Source organism: Mustela putorius, unplaced genomic scaffold (genome assembly GCF_011764305.1).
Source record: "Mustela putorius furo isolate JIRA1106 unplaced genomic scaffold, ASM1176430v1.1 tig00004068_pilon_pilon_pilon, whole genome shotgun sequence".
NCBI classification, from domain to species: domain Eukaryota; kingdom Metazoa; phylum Chordata; class Mammalia; order Carnivora; family Mustelidae; genus Mustela; species Mustela putorius.
Window position 1 is genome coordinate 150631 of NW_025422199.1, and position 19951 is coordinate 170581.

Below are 19951 nucleotides of genomic sequence, written 5' to 3' on the forward strand. Positions count from 1 at the left end.
TCAGGGGTATAACAGGTTTCTGCTTTGACTAGAGTCATTCACAAAAGTAATATACAAAGAAAGACAAACAGGTTGGGAGTAGGATGCCTTGAGGTGACAAAAAACTGAGGTTTTAGGTGTTTCTGGAGTGCTCAGATAGAGCTGTCTAATAACCAGTTGAATGTGTCAGTCAGGAGAAATATCTGGAATTGAGGTATCAGTTTGGGAGTCATCAGCAAAGAGATGATAATTGAAGCCACAGGAGCAAATGTAATAATTGAAGGAAAGAGCACAGAGAGAGGAGAGAAGAGAGCTCAGGCCAAATCCCAAGGAGCACCACAATTTAAGGGTTGGACAAGGAGGAGCCTGGAAAGTAAAGAGGAATTTGAACAAGGCAGTAGAAGAAAAATGTGAGTGTGGTGTCATGGAAGTGGTTTAAGGAGGAAGGAGTGGTCACAAGTGCCAGATACTACCAAGAAGTCAAGTAGGATAACCTCTGAAAAGATTGTATTAGATTTTGTGAGGTAGGCTGTGGCAGACCTTGATGAGAGAGCACTATTAGGCAAGTAGTGGAGGCAGATTGGAGTGGGTTGAAAGATAAGTGGGAAGTGGGAAAATGAAGAGAGTTAAGTTTAGGCAAGTCTTTTGAGAAGCTTATGGAGAGGATAAGGTGGTAGTTGGAGAGGAAGAATTTCCAGCAATTGTTTACATGTTTTCCGATGGAAGAGACCCACATGAATATGTTTAGATGATGATGGGCAGAAGCAAGGACTCTGTAGGTTTGATAGCAAGAAGTCCAGAATTTACTTTCAGTGACTTCTGTTTACTCTGTGAAATAGGAGGTCGGGTCATCTGCTGAGGCTTGGGGGCAAATGGAAAAGCTGTGGGTTTGAGGAGAAGGGAAGTTTGAAAGGGCCACTGTGGAGCATGGGGGGGGAAGAGCAGCCAAGGGACACAGTAGAGCTGTAGATCAGTACTGAGGACCTCATAGATGCTGGGGACCATGAGTCTATAGTGGCACGAATCTGTGAGACTGAATAGTTTTCTCCAGCAGTGTTTAGCTGCCTTTGCACAGGCATGGAAAAAGCGGACAGTCGGACTGATCCAAGGTTGGGATACTGCCAGGCAGATGCAACAATTCTGAAAACTGAGGCTTTTGGCTAAAGAGTAGCCAAATTAAGGACCATAAGGTCTGGTCTGAGCGGAGTGAAGTGTATCAAAGACAAGTCCTCTATGAGCCAACCACTAGGGAGATTCTGGAACCTGTGGAAAGGTTTCTGGTAAAGAGACTGAAGGACGAGCAGACAGAGGAAAACCTGGGAAAGGAACAGAAAGACAGATCAGGGGTTTGAGCCCAGAGACTAGCCTGTGTGGGACCACGGACGGATGGGGAACGAAAGCTGAGGGGAATGTTTAGGGGGAGGCGGACCTTTGAGGGCGGTCACAGGGAGAAGCGAGGCGGGTCCGAGTTAGGGGGCGGAGCCAGGAGCGAATCCCGGGCGAGGGGGCGGGGCTGGGGTAACTGGGTCCCAGCGCCGCTGTGGCTGCGGCTGCCTCACCGAAGGCTCCCGCCTCCCCATCCCCCTTCTCCGTCTCCTTCCTGCCCGCCGCCGTGGAGACCTAGGCCGAAGCTGTTACCCTGCCCCCGCGGCTGAAGCATCGTCCAGAGGGATTGGCTGAGGGCGAGCCCCGCAGCCCAAGCGCGCGACGCACACGCGCGCCCCCAGCCAGCGCCATCCTCTCCTCCCTCCCTCCCCTGCCCTGCCCTCCCTTCCCCTCCCCTCCGCCCGCCAGCCTCCGCTGCGGCGGGAGGAAGAACCCTTTCCGACCAGTCAGAAGAGCCCAGATCGATTCCCATTTGGGGAGAAAGAGACCCCGCACACCGAACAGACCGACTGCTCGCCCCGGAGCCACGGAAGTGGCTTGCGTCTTAAGAGAGAGCCCGCGCCGAGCGCAGCCCCCCGACCTCACCCAGCCGCTGCCGCATAGACAGCGCTCCTCAGCGGGCCCCGGGCCCCGCCGAGCCCAATCCCTGCGCAGGGCCCGGGCCGGCGATGCCTGGCACGGCAGCGGCGGTGGCCGCGGCTGCTGCTGGTACTGCCACTGCTGCCACAGCTGCTGGCCCGGGCCCGGGCCGGGGGCTTGAATCTCCGCAGTGGGGCTGAGCCCGCAGCCCCGCCCCCCGAGCCTGAGGCCGTTGCTCCGCCGGGCGCCGGGCCTCCTCCGCCCGCGCCTCCGCCCCAGGAGCTGGAGCCAAGCGGGGAGCCCGGGCCCCGCGCCCAGGCCCGGACCATGCATGGCCACCGAGCCCAGGGGGGCGCCGGGCCTTCTGAGACCGAACACCCAACCACGAACGCCCCCGGCGCCGCTCCTCCGGTCAGTGTCGACACGGATCCTGGAGCCTCCGAGCCCGGACTGCCGGTGCTTAGGGGCTCAGTCTCCGCTCTCGGCGGCCCCCTGGATCCCCAGTGTGCCGGACCCTCAGACGCCAGCCTGGGCGCTGCTCCAGGCCCCCGGGTCTTACCCTGCGGCCCCAGTCCACAGCACCACCGGGCCCTGCGCTTCTCCTACCACCTGGAGGGCTCACAGCCCCGGCCTGGTGAGTGATCGAGAGAGCATGGGAGCCCGAGCCATGGGCCTGGTACTGGGAGCAGGTTCTTGTTCTCGGGCCCTTTAAGCCCCGCCTCGGAGCCGGCCCGCTCACCCTGGCCCTTCGAGTCTTCTCAACCCCCACCCCCTTCTCTCGCTCCTCTTCCGTCCAGTCCTTTCTGCCTCTGTCCGCGGTCCCCTCTCTCTGTCCCTTTGCCCCCTCAATCCTCCCCACCCCCTTCTTATCTATCTGCTGAGACTAATGGGAGAGGGAGCACTCAAAGAAAAACGGTCAGAATTGCAAGGCAGTAAGGGGAATTTGGTAGGGGGAACGGAGTTTAGGAAAATAGGAGAAAAGGAGTCTCCCATTTGCTAAGCGCCTACATTGTGCCAGGCACTGGACTGGGTGCTTTATATGGGCTCTCATTTCATCTTCAGGAACCTCCTGTGAAGTACTATTAGCCCTATTTTGTAGGGTAGGAAACCGAAGCCCAGAGAAGTTGAGTAACTTGCCCAAGGTCCCATAGCTAGAATAGAGCCAGGATTCAAAACCAGATGTATTTGAGTCCAAAATCTGTGGTCTTTCTCTTTCCCCAAACTGAGGCTGGAGACCATGAAAGTAATGCCAAGCCTTCTGCTTATGTGATTTTCTCCTCTACTGTTCAGCAGCTCTGGAGTATGAGTGGAAAAAAAAAAAAAAAGAGGGATGGTGGATTGATCCAAGGTTGGGGTATTGCCAGGGTGTGTGTGGCAGGAGGACAAGGGAAGAAGGGAGTAGAAGGTGCTGATGAACAAGATAGGTGGAGGAGGTGAACCTTGGGGATCAAGCGGGAGGAGAGGGCTGGAAGGGCTGATAGGTAGGGAGAGAGCAGAGGGGGTTGGGGGCAGCAGCCAGTTGTAGTAGGGCTGTAGATGGGTGGGGCTGCAAGGATGGTTGTGAAAAGAAATCAGGATGCTTGAACTTGGATTTGCAGAGGCGGAGCCACTCTAGGTCGGGCTGGGGCTACAGACTACTGCCTGGAGACGCATTTGCACTGCACAGACTTGAGTGTCTGAGGTGTCCAGCAGGGCCACCCCCATCTGGGGACATCCCATGTGGACCTGGGCCCAGGAGCCACAGAGAACGAGCAGTGTATTTCTGGTCTGCCTTCCACTGGGCAACACTGACAGAGCTGTTGAGCCCCTGGGACCCCCACCCCCAACACACAGGGCTCACATCCCCAAGCTCCATAGGGACTGTGGTCCAGCACAGTTAGCAGTAAATGAAACATAAAGCACTGGCAAGATGTACCCCTTACTGCTTTTGTGACCTTGGGCTAGTCATGGAACCTCTGGGAGTTTCCAGGGGCTCCCTCAGTGTGGGCTGGAGATATCCAGTTGACAAGAGGCCTTTAACACCCTGCCCTGCATGTTGCTCCTGCTGGCTTTCCAAACACCGCTTGACAGACACTGTGTGGAGCAGGCTACTTGCCTGCCCTACTGTAGCACCTTCTTTCAAGTCCCAAAACATGCCACAATGACTCCCGCCTCAGGGTCTTTGCATCTGCTTTTCCCTCTGCCTGGCAGCTCTTCCCCCGTGCCCTACCTGGCTTATTCCTCATCTTTCAGGTCTCAGCTCAGATGTCACCTCCTCCAAGAGACCTTCCCTGACCACTTTGGTAGGGGGGAGGGGAGGACAATTGTGAGTCTCCGTCACAGCTTCCATCCTTGCCCTTAGTACAGTCTGAAATTATCTTATTGTATGTGTCCACTTGCTTACTGCCCATCTTTCTCCACTAGAATGTGAACTCTTTGAGGGCAAGGGGATTGTATCTGTTTTGTTCAGTCTTGTGTCCCCCCATTGAGTAGAGCAGTGCCTAGCATATAGTAGGTGCTTAATAAATCCTCACTGGACAAATGCCTGAACAAATATTAAGGGAACACATAGTAGGCCCTCAGTAACTATTGTCTAAGAGAAGGATAGCAGAATTCCCGCCCTCCAGATGCTCTTGGTCTGAGTCAGTAACTGAGTGGTGTCTTGACCCTTGGTCTCTAGCCTCTGATTGATACTGCCACTGCTCCCACCTCACAGTGGTGATTCCGAGTTGTCTTCCCACTCCACCAAACCTGACAAATTACCAGTCACAATACCCATCCTGAACTACTCCCTTCCTCCCCAAAAGAGCAAAACAAAGTTTCCAGGATTCTTTTTGGCAATCAAGTCCCTGTGTCTGTAATTGGTGGCTGTCTTTTATATATAAATATAAATGGCTGATATAGATAGATGATAGATGGATAGATAGATAGATAGATAGATTCTCCAAATGGGGATTAGGAGTAAGAAGAGTGTTAGGGAAGGACCTGGATTCCCAACCAACCATTCCTAGCTGACTCACTGTGTGACCCAGGTTGAGTGACTTCCCTTCTCTGAGCCTTGATTTCCTCATCTAGAGAATGCCTTGAGGAGTCTATGAGATACTGGTGAGAAGCCTGCAGAATAAAATTAACTTTTTTAAAAAATAAGGGGAAAACCTTCTGAAGAGGAGGCGGAGGAATTACTCAGGCCCTGGCAAAGCAGGCGCTGGGCCATGTGATTCACAGCAGCATGGCGTGTGAGAGGCCTGCCTCCCCCACTGCCCAGCTGGCCCAGGTTTAGGCACAAGTGACTTGCTTCTCTCTCCACAGAACTCGCCTATAATTGGCCCAAAGAGGGCAGGGTTGGTGGTTGTAGGGTGTGTATCTGTGTGTGAGAGAGAGAAAGAGAAACAGACAGACAGAAAGAGAGAGAGTTCTCTCAATTAAAGGGTTGAAACATTTTAGTCCACATGCTAAGATTTCTGTGTGCCTGCCGACTTCCTCCTTCAGACTGCTGAGGCTTGTATTGAATCACCACCCTTAGGGACCAGTGGCCGAACCTGGTTGGGGGGTGCTTAAAAATAATACAGTTGATGCTTGAACAATGGGGGAGTTAGGATTATGAGCCCCCATGCCCCTACTTGCACAGTCAAAAATCTGTGTATAACTTTTGACTCCCAAAAACATAACTACCTAATAGCCTACCTTTGACCAGAATCCTTACCAATAACATAAACAGTCAAATAACAAATCATTTTCTATATGTACTATATACTTAATTCTTTTAAAGTAAGCTAGAGAAAAGAAAATGTTATCAAGAAATCATAAGGAAGAGAAGGGGCGCCTGGGTAGGCTCAGTCGGTTAAGCATCTGACTCTTGATTTTAGCTCAGGTCATGATCTCAGGGTGGTGAGATTGAGCCCCATATTGGGCTCTGTGCTCAGTACAGAGTCTGCTTGGGATTCTCTCTCTCCCTCTGGCCCTCCTCTGACTTGCACACACACTCTCCCCTTCTCTGTGTGTCTTTAAAATAAATAAATAAACCTTTAAAAAAGAAAAAAAATCATAAGAAGAAATATATTTATGGTACTATACTATATTTATTGAAAAAAATCCACATATAAGTGGGCCTGTGCAGTTCATACTATGTTGTTCAAGGGTCCACTGTAGTTATATCTTATCCATGTGAAAAACCTTCAATTTCTTCAAAGTACTTTCTCTTTACCTGATTTCTGCTAGGGGGAGAGGGCAATTGTTTTTACACCAATTTTCCAGGTTATTTAAACCTGGAAAGATGCCAGAGAGGGCTTTCAGAGAGTCAGAATGGAGTCCCCAGCCTAGGTTTGCTCATAGAGATTTGGGGGAAACCTACCCTATTCCTCAGTTTTGAGGCCTAGAATATCCTTCTGGATGCTAGGTGGGGGTAGCTTGGGGCCTGTCTCAGTCAAAATAGTTGCATCTAATGTAAGAGTCTGTTCGTGGGCAGTGGGAGAACTAAGGCAATTGAGGGGGGCCACAATAGGGATGACTCCCCTCTAATTTGGAGCCTAGGACATCATCAGAGACTCCAAGAGTTAGAACGGGAGCCAGAAAGGGCCCTGGACACCATCTAGTTCTGGGTTTCCCAAACTGGGTGAACATCAGAATCCCCCCTTGACTCTGAAAAAATAAATGTGATTCCCAGACTCCACCTCAGAGCTCCAGAATCTTGGGGTTGCAATCCAAGAATCTATTTTTAAAGCTTCCCAGGTGATTCTGATGCACAGCCTAGAGTGGGAACTGATTTTTAGCTGGGGTAGTGGAGGCTCAGAGAGGCAGCTTATTCATGGTCCTATGGTGAATCAACATGATTAGAGCCAGGAAGATGTATAGGCCTCCCTTCTGAGGCCCTTTCCTTAGGACCTTATGTGGGCCTACCTCCTTTCCTCCCAACCCCAAAGGAAAGCAGGGGATCTAAGCTAAAGGGAATGAATCAACCCCTCACTCACATATGCACAAACACCAGCTGCCTCAGTTTACCATCTATGCCTAACTCTAGTGAGTGGCTGCCATTTGGCATTTCAAGTTGGAAAGCAGTTGCAGTTCTGGGACTCTGGGCAGGAGAAGCCCTAGCATCAGCAGCACCCACCACAGGGCCTGGCCCAAAGCGAGGGCTCTAAAGGGTGTCAGCAAGGTTTGTAGAGCTAAGAGGAACATGGAGGGCAGATCAGGTAAGAATCTCAGTGGGAGCAAGAGTACTGAGGCTTGGGGCATGCTGGGAACTGGGAGTGTATTGAGAGGAGTAAGGGATAAGGCTAGGAAAGGAACTTTATCCTGAGGGCCAAGGGGAACTATGGAAGGGTTTATTAAGCAGGGGAATGATGGGCTCAGATGTGGGTGTTTGGGAGATCCCCATAGCTACATGTGGAGAGTGGATGATAGGGATGCAGGATTGGGAGCAGGGAGACAGGCAGGTGGGGATCATAGTCATCCTGGTGACAGGTGATCGTAGCTTGAGTTAGAGTAATGGCAATAGGTAAGGACGATAAGATCTGAGAGACATTTCAGGGCTAACACGGACAGGCCTTGGTGGTGGCTTGGATGTAGAGACCAAGGAAGAAGTCCAAGATGAGTTTGGTTTGTTGTCTGAAACCAGCTACAGTGACCAGTGGATGGGTTTGGGGCCATCTACCTGCAAGAGAAAGAGCAGGTTTGAGGGAGGATATTGAGTGTGAAAGCCTTGGGGGACATCCACGTGGAAGTGGCCAGCAGGCATCTGGGTGTAAGGTTGGAAAGCTCAAAAGAGAGAGGACTGGGCCAGAGGTGTTTGGGAATTCTCACCACCAATGAATACCGTGGATCACAAAATAGCTCATGGGGAGAAGTGTGTAAGGTTCTGGGGGCCAGTCCCATCCCTGAAGACACAGATATTGAGGTCAGCAGAGTCACATTCAGGTGGGTCATTCGTCATGTGCCCAAACTTTACCTTAGAAATGCCTTGGGGAGGGAGGGCAGTGTTTTAAAGCACATTTGTGTAAAGCTGAGACCCATTTCACAGATACCCAGGCTAGTGGCTGTTGCAAAAAGCTGATGCAATACTCCTGAAACACAAATCAGACATGGGCAAAGTAAATTCCTGTGGCTCTCTTGATGTTCTCCCTTTTGAGGGCATCCCGAGAGGTCACAGAAGGAGGTTGCTCATGGAAAGAAGAGGGGGCTCATGACAGGAGGCAGGGGTGGGCTCTGCTGGGGATTTTTGGAGAGCAGCCATTTGAGATTCTGAGGGAGTGTCTGGGAAAAGACCCAGATTTGGTTCAGTCAGCCGGGGCCTTCCAAAGAAACACAACAAAATAAAAAGACTCTGGATAGCTGGGGAAAGGACTTCCCCAGACAGAACTAAAGGAATTGAAGCTTCCAAGGTGCAGGTGGTTGGCATCCCCATTTCTCGGCCCTTTCAGGTGCCTCTGTTCCTGTAGGATGGCCTGGCTGGAGCTACCTGCCTCCTCAAAGGTGAGTGGCAGCTATATCTAAGACAGACTCCAACCATGGCTTTCTGGGGGCCAGTTAGCTAAATGCCTTAGGGAGATGTGGAGCTCGCCAGATCCTGGCTGGCTGGGGCTAGGACCTGTCTGGAATGAGGGCAGGAAGCACAGTCTGCCATTGGCCAGCCCAGCAGAGTTATGTTCCCTCCTCTGGAGAGAGCAGACATCCTTGGAGCAGTAAGTCCAGCCTCTCGGGGCTCTAATACCGGTTCCTTGGACTTGGAAGGCACCACATCTCCAAAATGTGCTTCAAAACCGACACAGAGCTGAAGACAAGGATGGAGGACGGTAGCTGAACAAGCCTCAGGGCTCCTGGCTCTGCCACTGGTGCACTGTGTCCCCCGGACCTACTTTCTCAGGACCTTAGTTTCCCCGTTTATAACCCTGGGACCTGATCATCTCATTTGTCTGGCATATAACATTGGTAATAAATATTTGGCAGATAAGGGAAAGTGAACAAACATTTCCTGAAGATGGACTCTGTGCTTGGCCCCGTGCAAGGTGCTTGGTGTGCAACAAGACAAGCATAATCCTTGGGCTCACAGAGCTTCTTCCTAGCAGAGAAGATCTACATGACAAGTGATTCTAAGCACAGATGCTGCAGGAACATATGAGGGGGGGTAAGCAGGGAAAAGAGAACACTTGAGTTGAGACTCCAGAGATAAATGGGAGTCCAGAGGTAAGGCTAAGCGGAAAAGCCATTCAGGCCACGGGAACAACGTGTGTCAGAGCCCCAGGCGGAAGAGAGCACTTTCGAGGAACAGACAAGAAACCATTGTGGCTGGAGGGTGGGGGCGGGGAAGTGTTCTTAAGCTGGGCCTTACTTGTCCCCAAGCTCAAGAGGTTGGAGTTCACCCGGGAGGCAAATGGGAGCCCTTCACAGGGCCGCAGGAATTAAAGCAGACTGTTTGTGAAGCTGGTTGTGGTGTGGAGAATGCCTTGCAGAGAGGATGGGAGGGAAACCAGTTAGGAAGCTGGAGAGTGGGGAAAAGCTTATGGATTCTAAAGCTAAGAAAGTCAGGTCTGCTAGGGCTTGGGGTCTGGCCTGGATGTGTGAGTTGAGGGAGAGGGAGGAGACATGGAGAAAGCCCAGCCTCTGGCTTGGGGTACTGCAGGAATGGATGTGCCACTCTTGGGATGGGGAAGGCAGGAGGAGGAGCCACTGGGGGCTGGATGTGGCTTGGGACGCCAAGAGGCTGGGTGAGCCTGAAAACAGGGGATGGGGTATCCAGGTGGCAGTGCCTAGCTGGCATGTGCTGTGCCCCCCTCGGCCCCAGAGTTAAAGGCAGGAGGGTGAGGGCACAGGTGTGTGGCTGAGGCCCACAGGGAATGGGAGGCTTTTCCCAGTGCTGGCAGCTTTCAGCCCTTTGTGGTGCTTTCCTATAGCCCAGGCACAGAAGGGGTTAAGTCACAGAGGGAAGGTACCTGTAGAAAGGAAAGGCAGGACTGGCAAGGGTAGCCCCAGGGAGCTGCAGCTGGCATAGCAGCCCTTCTTGGGCCTGCTAAAAGCACAGCAGCTGTCCACACCACTACCTCTGCCTTCACCTTCACCTTCCCTGCTCCCCTGCCTTAGCATCTTCCCAGTTACCCTAGGCAGGGCCTCCCTGCCTAATGCATTCCAGGTGTTGACACAGCCCCAGGGGCAGCAGGAAGTGGGGCAGGGAAGGTGTGGGTCTCTTACTGCACGTCTCTTAGGGGCTCCAGTCTTCAGGCCTCACAGACTGCTTCTGTTCTCCAGAGAATTCCTTCAGGGATCTTTGGGTCATGAATCTCTGGCAGGGTCAGGCAGTGGTGAGAGGCTCCCTCCACCCCAGCCCAGACCCAGCTCCACCACTTTCTAGCTTCATGTGACCTTGGGCAAGTCTCATCACCTCCCTGAGCCTCAGTTTTAACATCTGTAAAATGGGGTTATCATGCCCACCTCTTAGCGTTGTCTTAAGAATTTGCCACAGGTAACAGAAACCCCATAGCACTCAGCATGACACATGCTGTGTTTGACAAATGGCCCTGGTCTGCCCTTTTTGTTTTTTCCCCGCTTGCCTCTCTAAGCCTGCATCCCTCACTGTCCCTGTCTCCCTTCTGACTTGCCCTCACCCTTACGGTTTCCCTCTCTAGTTGTCAGCTCTCAGCAGTCTTCTCAGTCTTCCTTCTGGTCTTCTCCCTCCTTGTCTTGGTTTCAGTGCCTCTCTCTTTCTCTCTCTCTCTCTCTGCCTTTTTCCCTCATGATGCCTTCGTGTTACTAACTCTCAAATTTGACCAGGCTTCTGGTGAGAGGGGAAGTGAGATGGCTCAATCTTGGGGTCCTGGGGGTCACACACAGCAGCGATCAGAGGGGTGATCCCCTAGTGGCTTTGTCCTGACAGGAAGGGAAATCCCAGCCAGCGTGGCAGCCCCAGCACTGGGTAATTACTGCCCCATTTCTCCCAGCTGCAGCTCCACTCCCTTCATCCTCTGAAGTCCCCAGCCCCTCCTGGGGGTGGAGCAACCACCCCCATCCTTCTCTGGCCTCAGATCCAGAGACACAGGGAGGAGGTGGCCAGGCCCTTACAGCAATTCAGCAACTGGAAGAGGGATGGGCTGCCTGTGCTCCCATGTGGCTGTGGCGTGTGTGTGTGTGTGTGTGTGTGTGTGTGTGTGCATGTGTGCACATGTGCCTGGCTATCTTTGTCCCCAAGGGTCTGTTTTGTGTGTATCTGAATGTTCTTATTTCTATACGTCCGTCTGTATGTTTGAGTGTGTGTCTGTATATATTTGTGTGTGTTTATGTGTATCTTTGGGTCTGTATTTGTTGTATGTTCCTATTTGCCTGCTTGTGTGTCAGCTTGGTTCTGTCTAAGCCCCTGAGAGTTTCTAGATGTTTCTGCACGTGGGTTTCTGTATGTAGGTCTTATGCATACATTTGTGTGTGTGTGTGTGTGTGTGTGTGTGTTTCAGTGCCAATGTCTGTCTCTGTATGCCCCCTATGAATTCTGAATCTTGGTTGTGGTTGTGGTTCATGTGGGGGGGTGCAGGCGTGACTGCCTGTCTTTTGGCCCTCCCTGCTCCCTTCCTCCTGTTTGGGAACATTTTTACAAACGCAGGACTGTGTTCATTGTGCCCTCAAACATGCTCCTCACCTTCCCACCTACTACTCACACCTTTGCTCAATTTTTTCCATTGCCTACAGGACCGTGAACTCAAAAACCACCTCCTTTAGCAAGTCATCCCCACTCCCCCCACCTCAAAATGTGATTTCTTTACCAACTCAGCAAACATTGGCTGAGGATGTGCTCTATGACTCTGGACACAGACATGCTTGGGATCCCGTCCCAGCTCTAACTGTGTATCCACAGACAAGCTATTTTGCTTCTCTGTGTCTTGCTTTTCTTGCCGATAAAATGGAACTAATAGTTTTCAGGGTTGTTAGGAGGATGCCATACAGTATTGATACGAAGCCTGATGCTGAGTAGGTGCTTAACAAACAGTTGAACCCCCATACTTTATACCCTCCACTAAAAAGTCTGTCAGTTCCAGAGAGTTTCGAAGGTTCTTGAAATCCCCTGCTCTCTTCAGGCATCTTGCTCAGGGCAAAGTGCAAATTGGACCAAGCAGAACAAAAGGATTCCAGTTCAGGGAACTGCTGACAAGTATTGCATGAGCCTGCTCTGGCTCAGAAAAGATTGGGCCCTAGCAGACGGTGGAAGAAGGGGCTGCCAAGGCTGCCACCTAAAGGCCAGAACATGTCAGATAGGGCAGGAGGTAAACAACAGAGGTGGAAGGGGCCTTAAGGACCATCTAATTCAGATACCCCAAAGTGGTGGTCCCCAAGCTGAATTTGACTCACAAATAATTGGCCTACTCACTGTTTTCAAAATTAGGGGATTTCACATATAGGTCTGGATTTCTGATTCTCTGGAAATATCAGAAGATCTGAAAACACAGGGCCCTGTGTCTGCAAAGTGACAATTAGGTAGAAGGGAGGAGCTACTATCCGTGCTTCAAGTGAGGCATGCGGTCTCCAATTTACCCCAGTCTCTATCATTCCCTAATGCCTGATAATGTTCCATTTTACAGGAAGGTCCTCACTTTACATGAGGGTACACATTTTACGGAAACATCCTGCATTTTACAGAGGGGGCCTCACTCTACAAAAGACTTCCTCCATTTTACAGAAGAGTAATGTTCGCAAGAAAGCCCTTCAGACAGGTCATCCGTTTTACCAAAAGGTCTTTGTAGAACTCTCCTCGCTTTATAGAATGTCCCTCCATTTTGAAGAAGTCTCCTCCACTTTGTAGAAATTTCTTCCATTTACAGAAGGGGCATTCTTTTTATCAAAAAGACCTCCATTTTGTTGAAAGTTTCTGTATTTTGCAGGAAGACTCTAGGAAACTCTTGGAAGTGGCTCCTACTTTCCAAAAGTGCCTTCACCCTGCAGAAGGTGCCTCTGTTTTTCGGTAGAGTCCTTATGTTCAGAATACCAGTCCACTTAAAGGAAGGAACTTTCAGATCTACCCAAAGGGTTCCTGTAGACAGCTCTCCCGGCACATCTCTCACTTGATAGAGCTTTGTGTTTGAACTTTCAGAGAGAACATCTGTGAGGCCAAGCAAGTCCTGGGCCACTCTGGCTGCAAAGGTGTAGGGCAGCAGGGCTGGACCTCCCATTCAAGGGGAAGGTGGGAAAAGTGAGCAGCTATGGCTTTATCCCCTGCTTTTTTCTCAAACTGAAGGACTCCCCTATCCCCCATCAGAGCTGGCTTTCCAAAAGGCACTTTCTTACTTGTTGTTGTTCCTTCTTCACCACTCCCTCTGTTCCCTTTTTACACCCCACCCCACCCACCCCCCCAGGAATTCCAACTGTCCCTGGGGCCTACCTCTTAGCCTGGAGAGACAGAGATCTGGGGGGGGGGGCTGTGGAGAGAAGCATGCAGTGGGGGGTCTGGAGGCATGAGCACTGGGCGCAGCTTCTGCCCGTTCTAGCATCATAATAGGTCCTCAAAATGAGAAGCACACACATATTCTCCCCCATTTTGCAGATGGGGAAATTGGCGTCCAGAGCTGTGAAGCAACTCCCCAGGTCACCATGGAGTTAATGACTGAGGTCCAGTCTGAGGCCCTATTAGCTAACTTGAGATGAAGCCAAGGCTACAACTAGGAGATGGGAGAGGGGGTATTGCTGACCAGGCAAAGGGGATGCTGGGAGCTTAAATTACAGAAAGAGGTGAGGGAGAGGCTGGGTCATTCCAGTGGAAATGGGCAAATGTAGGAGTCTTTATGTTCCAACCGCTAGAGGACAGAACTGCTTTGCCAGGAGCCCCAAAGAAACAAGTTTTGGAATGATTTTATCATTTCAGTAACAGTAAGTTGTCATGGGAAGATTCAAAACTCCATTATACTTCTGAACACTTATTTTACAGTTTCGTATGATTTGTGTTTTCAGTGGAGTTTGAATTTCGGGATGGGGTGCCATTGTCTTTTCTTTGCCATGCCTCCTCTAGTAGGAATCTTGCCCTGATCTGAGGAGCTGTCGAGGAGAGTGGGGCTGGATTCTGTGTTCCCTCTCTGGCTGGGTTTGCTCGTGTTTCTTGGTGAGTCAATAGCTTTGTGTTAGGTTGCAGCCTGCAGCCTGAGGGTTTATGTACCTGTGTGCATAGTTTCATGTCTTCGCGGATATGTGGTTCTGTTGGCTTTCAAGTTTCACTCACATTGCTGTGTGGGTGGGAGACACTGTGCTCTTTCCCTTCTTTGTTTCATGGACTCCCCAAAATTAGGGGACTGTGATTACTATCTAGTTTTCCGAATAAGGAAACTGAGGTTCAGATAGAGAGGCTTGCCCAGGGTCACACAACTAGTAAGTGAGGGTGTTGGGATTTAACCTGGGTCTCTATGGCTCCCAACCAGCTCTTCCTTTTTAAAAAAAAAAATAAGAAAAGGAGAAAGTGGGGGAGGCAAAAGGAGAGGAAGAGAGAACCTCAAGCAGTTTCCACGCCCAGTGCAGAGCCCATCACAGGGCTTAATCTCACAACCCTGAGGTCATGACTGGAGCCAAAATCAAGAGTCGGACACCTGACCAACTCAGCCATCCAGGCACCCCCGAACCAGCTCTTACTAAAAAGGTGCCACAACACCTGAACACACACAATCTGGTCAGTGAGCACAGTCATGCCACCCCTCTTTGGGATAGTTTATCACAGGTTCTAAATGATCATCCTTGCTTTTTCTTAATAAATAAGACCAGATTCAAGCTTATCCCTGAAATAATGTCACTGTCATGAGCACTCGGGTGCCCATTACAGGGAAATTGGGTAGAGACCACAGCTTGCCTGAGGCTTAACTGGACGAGAGACTAGGGGGCCCTGGTTGCCAGGTGCCGCCTCAGAGGCCTGGCTTTGCTTCATTGACTCTAAGCCCTCCTTGACTGAGGTTGCTAAAATTTGCTCACATAAAGTACAGATAGATTTGAATTTCACACATTTAACAAACAATATTTTAGTATGGCACAATACATTTTTAGTGTAAGTAAGCATGAGACATGATTATCCTAAGAAATTATTCATTGCTGATCTGAAATTAAAATTTAACTGGGCATTCTATACTTTATCTGGTTGCCCTGGCCCTGGGGCCTCTCCCTCCCCTGAGCTTCCCCTGTCCCAACAGGCTGTCCCCCACCTCCCTCCCCCGCCTTGCTCTTCCTGAGCTTCACTTAACTTTTTTTTCCTGAATGAGAGTCTCTTGTCTTTGAGATTGGGAGCTCCTTGAGGGCTAAGATCAAAATTACCTTTTGCTTGCTGAAGACTTGCTGGGACTGCACACCCCCACCCCCACAAAAGAGCTGGGACAGTGCCCCGGCACTCCTGGGGTGCCCAGGGTGTGCTTCAGGTCAATGAAAAGAGATACCAGAATGGCAGCCATGGTTGTGGGCGAGCATAAAGTGCCAAGCATGTTCCATAGGGACATGTGAACGACTCTGCGGCTCTCACGAGGTCTTTGAAGGCTGTGCATTGTCAATGTGTGGCTGGGTAGATTTTCACGAAAGTATCATAAGGTTGGGTGGTATAACTTTCTCTCTGTGGGGTGCGGCCCTTTGTGGCCTCTGTTCTAATGGGCCCTGGGGACTCTGGTAAACCCAGTAGTGGAGGGGGCAGTGCTGGTAGAGGACTCTGTCAGGGGCGCAAGTGTACGTGGATGAAAGAGAATGCTGTGGACTGTCAACTATAAAAAATGGGCTGGAGAAAACCAATGCAGGACCTAGCCAGGAGGGGATGGGACAGGGTAGTGGGAAAGGCTGTGGTCTTCAGGAAGGGAGAAGGTCTCCCTTGGGAGCTCCCTAGGAGCAGAGATGGGATTTTCACATCTTCTAGCAGTGAGTCTGCTAGGTTCAGAGTAGGGCTCAGAAATGCCTGGGGAATCTGAGCTAAGCCTAGGGAAAGCAGAGAGTTCACAGGATCGTGAGGTGCCATGGAGGCCTAGCTGAGAATTTCCTATCCTCCCCATGGGCTGTGGGAAGTCACAAAAGGCTCTCATTGATACGTGTCATGCCCCAAGCTGGAGGTCCCTCCACCCATGTGGCAGGAGCAAGAGCTGGGGACAAGGGGGCCACTGAGTGAACCCATAGGAGGAGACAAGGAAATGGAGGCAGAGGGACAGGCATGAGGAGCACCAACACTGGAGAGGGGAGGATCTTGAACCTTCTTCCTTCAGCAGAGCCTCCACTGTTCTTGGCCAGGCCTCGGTTCCTGAGCTGGAACCCTGATGTCATCTCCCAGTCGGTGGGCGTAGAGGTATTGTACTAGTTCACTAGCCACACTGCAGCTCATGACTTTCTTAAGCACTGGGGTACGACACTGCCTTTCCTACTTCCCCTCTTTTCCAGCTTATCCTTGAGGAGCAGGGTTAAGAAAGGAGTCCAGGGCAGGACCTACCTGCTGAAGCTCTGCTGTGGACTTGCCATGTGACCTTGGGCAAGCCACTGCCCCTTCTCTGCCTTCATCTCCTCATCTGATCCTGAGCTCACAGTCCCTGCCCCTCTCTCCTGGGAATGCAGAGTGTCCCAGAATATTTGAATCTTATCCAGCCTTCTGCTATGCGGGGTTGCCCACTAGGGGGCAAAAAGAAAGGAGAGCAGGCCCCCTGGTGGGCTCCCAGGTGAGGTGGGGGGAAAAGGAGTAGGAGGTAGGCCAGAGCAGGGCCATAAAGAATGGTATGGTCACCCTATCCCAGAACAAGTAGTGGCATGAAGAGAGAAAAGCCCAGCCAGGGGCCCCCTCAGCTGCTCTGTACAGATTGGGTAGGCTCACCCAGGAGGACTGCCTGCTTTGAGGTGTGGAGACAGGGTGAGGTGGAGCCCTAAGGAGGCAGACAAGGGGCACCTGAGACCCTGGCACCTGTGCCTGTATCTCGGAGTGGGGAGCTCTGCACAGTAGGGTGCCTGGCTTTGCCTGCTGGATCTCTGGCACCATTAGCTACTCTGTCTCTCACCTTCTCTGGCCATGTGTCTCTCAAACTGAGTCTCCTCATGTGCCACCCTCCAAGTGATTCATCCTCTTCAACCCACACCCAGGGGGATGGTAGGGCAGGACCAGGCCAGAATGTGCTGAGCAGGGCAGGGTAAGCTGAACTGAGAGAAGCATGTCCTCCCTCCCAGTCAGGGCCCTGCCTGCCCAGGTGGGAAAGGAAGTGAGGAAACTGCACCTGAAGCAAGGTAAAGGGTGGTATGAACGAGGCTTGGCCTGGGGGCTGGGCCACCATGTTCCTTCAGGACTGGGAGGGGACCATGACCCAACTCCCCTGGGGCCTGCCTGGCTGGATTGGGGCCAGAGTGAGGCCAGAGACCCAGGGAAGCTGCTGGAACAGTGTGGGTTGGGCTATTCTTTCCCTCCAGGACTGGAAGACCTAAAATTCCCTGTGATGATGAGGAGGAGGATGATTTTGCCCATGCAACCCCATAGGGCGTCTGCATGTTATACCTGTATGTTTTTGCAATGGAGGGCACCTGTGATACCATGACCATTTAGACCAGTAGGCAAATGTCAGGTGTGCATGTATGTCTGAGCCCCTAAGACCCAAGGCCACCTTGGACGTTTGTTTCATGAGTATAACACAGGAGTAAATTAGGCCATATGTCTGTGATCGTGTGTCTACATTTCTGGATACATGGCGGTGTATGACTTTGTGATGTCATCCCACTGTGTGAGGTCCTATCTGACATGATATAATGAACCTGCGTGGCTCTAGTCCTCGTGACTGCGCAAACCACTTGCAGGTGTGTGAACCTGTAACACCGTATTACGGTGTGCATGACACACTGTTGCCCTGCAATTGTGAGATACAGTGTAAATGACTCTGTATATCTTTGTGACTCGGTGTCACCAGCTTTGAGGAGTATATATGACAGTAAATGGTTGGGAAATTATCATATGAAACTGCATAAAATGATAGGCTTGCCACTGTGTGACTGTCTTTGTGAGTGTACATGACCGGGTTAGTGTACATGACCGGGTTGGCCCGTGTATGTGATACTGTGGAGCTGTGTGAAAATATGAGTTGGTGACTGTGGGTCTTGGGGACTGTGTGTGACCAGGCTTTCAGGAGCATGACGGCATGTGATTGGGTATTGGAGTTTGTGTGGCCCTGCAGTTGACTGAAACAGTCTAAATAACACCATGTGGCTCAGTAACCGCATGGACCCTTTTGTGACTGGTCAGTGTGAGACTCTGTAACACAGGGTAACAGATCCTGTAGCAGTGAGAGACTGTGTGGCTGGGGCCCCGCAAAACCAACACCACATGTGGGTGGGAGCTCTGAGAGCTCTTGGCCGCCACTCACTCTCTTGTCCTCACACCTGTTTGCCTGCGTTCTTCCCTATGCTGTGGCCTTTCAGCCATGGCCTTTCATGACTTCCTTCTGCCCACAGGATGATCATCTAGCTCCTCAGCCCGCCTGCAGGGTTTGCCCTCTCTGCTTTGTCCCCACCCCCACACTGACTACTCAGTCACAGCTACCTGCCCAGCCAGGCCCACCTGAGCCCCACACTCTTTCCCTTTGGCACATGTCATCCTGGAGGGTCCCTCACTGTCTTCCAGATGGAATCTTCTCTCCCAAAGGCAACTGTCCTCTCTCCTAGAACCAAAGACAGAGGAGGACTTAGGGCACCCACAGTGAGGGAAAAGGGACAGCGCAAAAGGGCCTCCCATTTTCTGCATTTGTTGCCTGCCATTTTAAAGCCATTCCTGTGACCTGAACTCTGGGTGCTGGGTGCTGGGTGTGTGGTTGTATGTGGGTGTGGAAGTAAAGGAGGATAATACAGGTTAGTGAGAGGCTGGGCTTTTAAGGAGCAAAACTTTCACTCATGAAATAGAATTTTGTCATTTTTGAGCACACTCAGCTGTATGAAATAGCAGACAAGGAAGGCCAGGTGTCCTCGGGACCTTAAAAAAAAAGGGGTGAAGAATGGCTTAGGCTCAGCATGCCCACTGTGTCTATATAAACAAGGGCTACAAACATGTACACAAACTGTAGGGTTCTTGCACCCACCCCTAGCCTGGTTAACATCCTAGTAACAATGCCTGCCGACATATAAGGAATCAATATACAAATCACAAAGAACTCTTGTCTATTGATGAAAACAGCCAGCCACAGCCCTGGGCCTGGCTTCCCATCTGAGGGCTATGGTAGGGGCTTTCCAGAAAGGCAGTATGCCCTGGAAAGGGGCTAAGGGAAACCCAATACCCCAGTACCTGCTAAGACATACAGCTCCCCTGGCCCCTTTGAGGTAACATCAATTGTTTCATACCCAGGTTCTCCTTTTCTGCAGGGCTGCACCAAGGAAACCGAATCCTGGTTAAAAGTTTGTCCCTTGACCCTGGCCAGAGCCTTGAACCTCATCCAGAAGGTCCCCAGCGGCTTCGCTCAGACCCAGGCCCCCCCACTGAAAGCCCCAACCAGCGTCCTTCACCGCTAAAGCGGACACCAGGCCCAAAGCCACAAGGTAAGTGGTTCCAGCGAGGGGAGGAGAAATGGCCCGGGAGAGGGAATAGCGGAGGGGAAAGCTAGACCAGTGGCAGAGGAGAATCCTTGTTAGAAGGATAGGAAGCACCATGGTCTAGCAGCAGAGGGCTGTGGCCTGGGGCTGATGCACACACACACTGCCATTTTGCCTCAGGCTTGCTCTGTAGCTGCCTTGAGCAACTGTGCAGGCTGGGGGTTTGTGGAGGGCCTCGTGGCCTAACTATGACAACCACCTCTAAACTCAGCTCATTGAGATCTCCCCTCTCTCCCCTGTCCATTTCTCCAGTCCCCCCAAAGCCCAGCTACCTGCAGATGCCCCGGATGCCCCCCCAACCTGAGCCCATTCCCCCTCCACCATCACGCCCACTGCCTGCAGACCCCCGAGTGGCCAAGGGCCTGGCCCCCAGGGTTGAGGCCAGCCCCAGTTCTGCAGCAGTATCCTCACTGATTGAAAAATTTGAAAGGTGAGTCCGGTTCGCAGGGGTACCCTGTGGGAGTGAGGGTGGGCCTGGGGCAGGAAGGACAGCTATAAAACAGGACTCTCA

General features: G+C 51.6%; 2 protein-coding genes across 2 annotated transcripts in view; one reads left to right on the plus strand and one right to left on the minus strand.

The window, feature by feature from the left end:
- Positions 1-2627, minus strand: part of GNL3L (G protein nucleolar 3 like) — a 60121-nt gene extending 57494 nt beyond the window's left edge. Inside the window, exon 1 of the mRNA XM_013050054.2 lies at positions 2504-2627. The gene's annotated coding sequence lies outside the window, so the exon portion shown is untranslated. The remainder of the gene's footprint in view (positions 1-2503) is intronic.
- The window catches only part of FGD1 (FYVE, RhoGEF and PH domain containing 1), a 40692-nt gene continuing 22244 nt past the window's right edge, over positions 1504-19951 (plus strand). Inside the window, exons 1-3 of the mRNA XM_004780579.3 lie at positions 1504-2578; positions 19213-19386; positions 19693-19870. Coding sequence (XP_004780636.1) covers positions 2272-2578; positions 19213-19386; positions 19693-19870 — 659 coding nt within the window. The 5' untranslated portion in view covers positions 1504-2271. The remainder of the gene's footprint in view (positions 2579-19212; positions 19387-19692; positions 19871-19951) is intronic.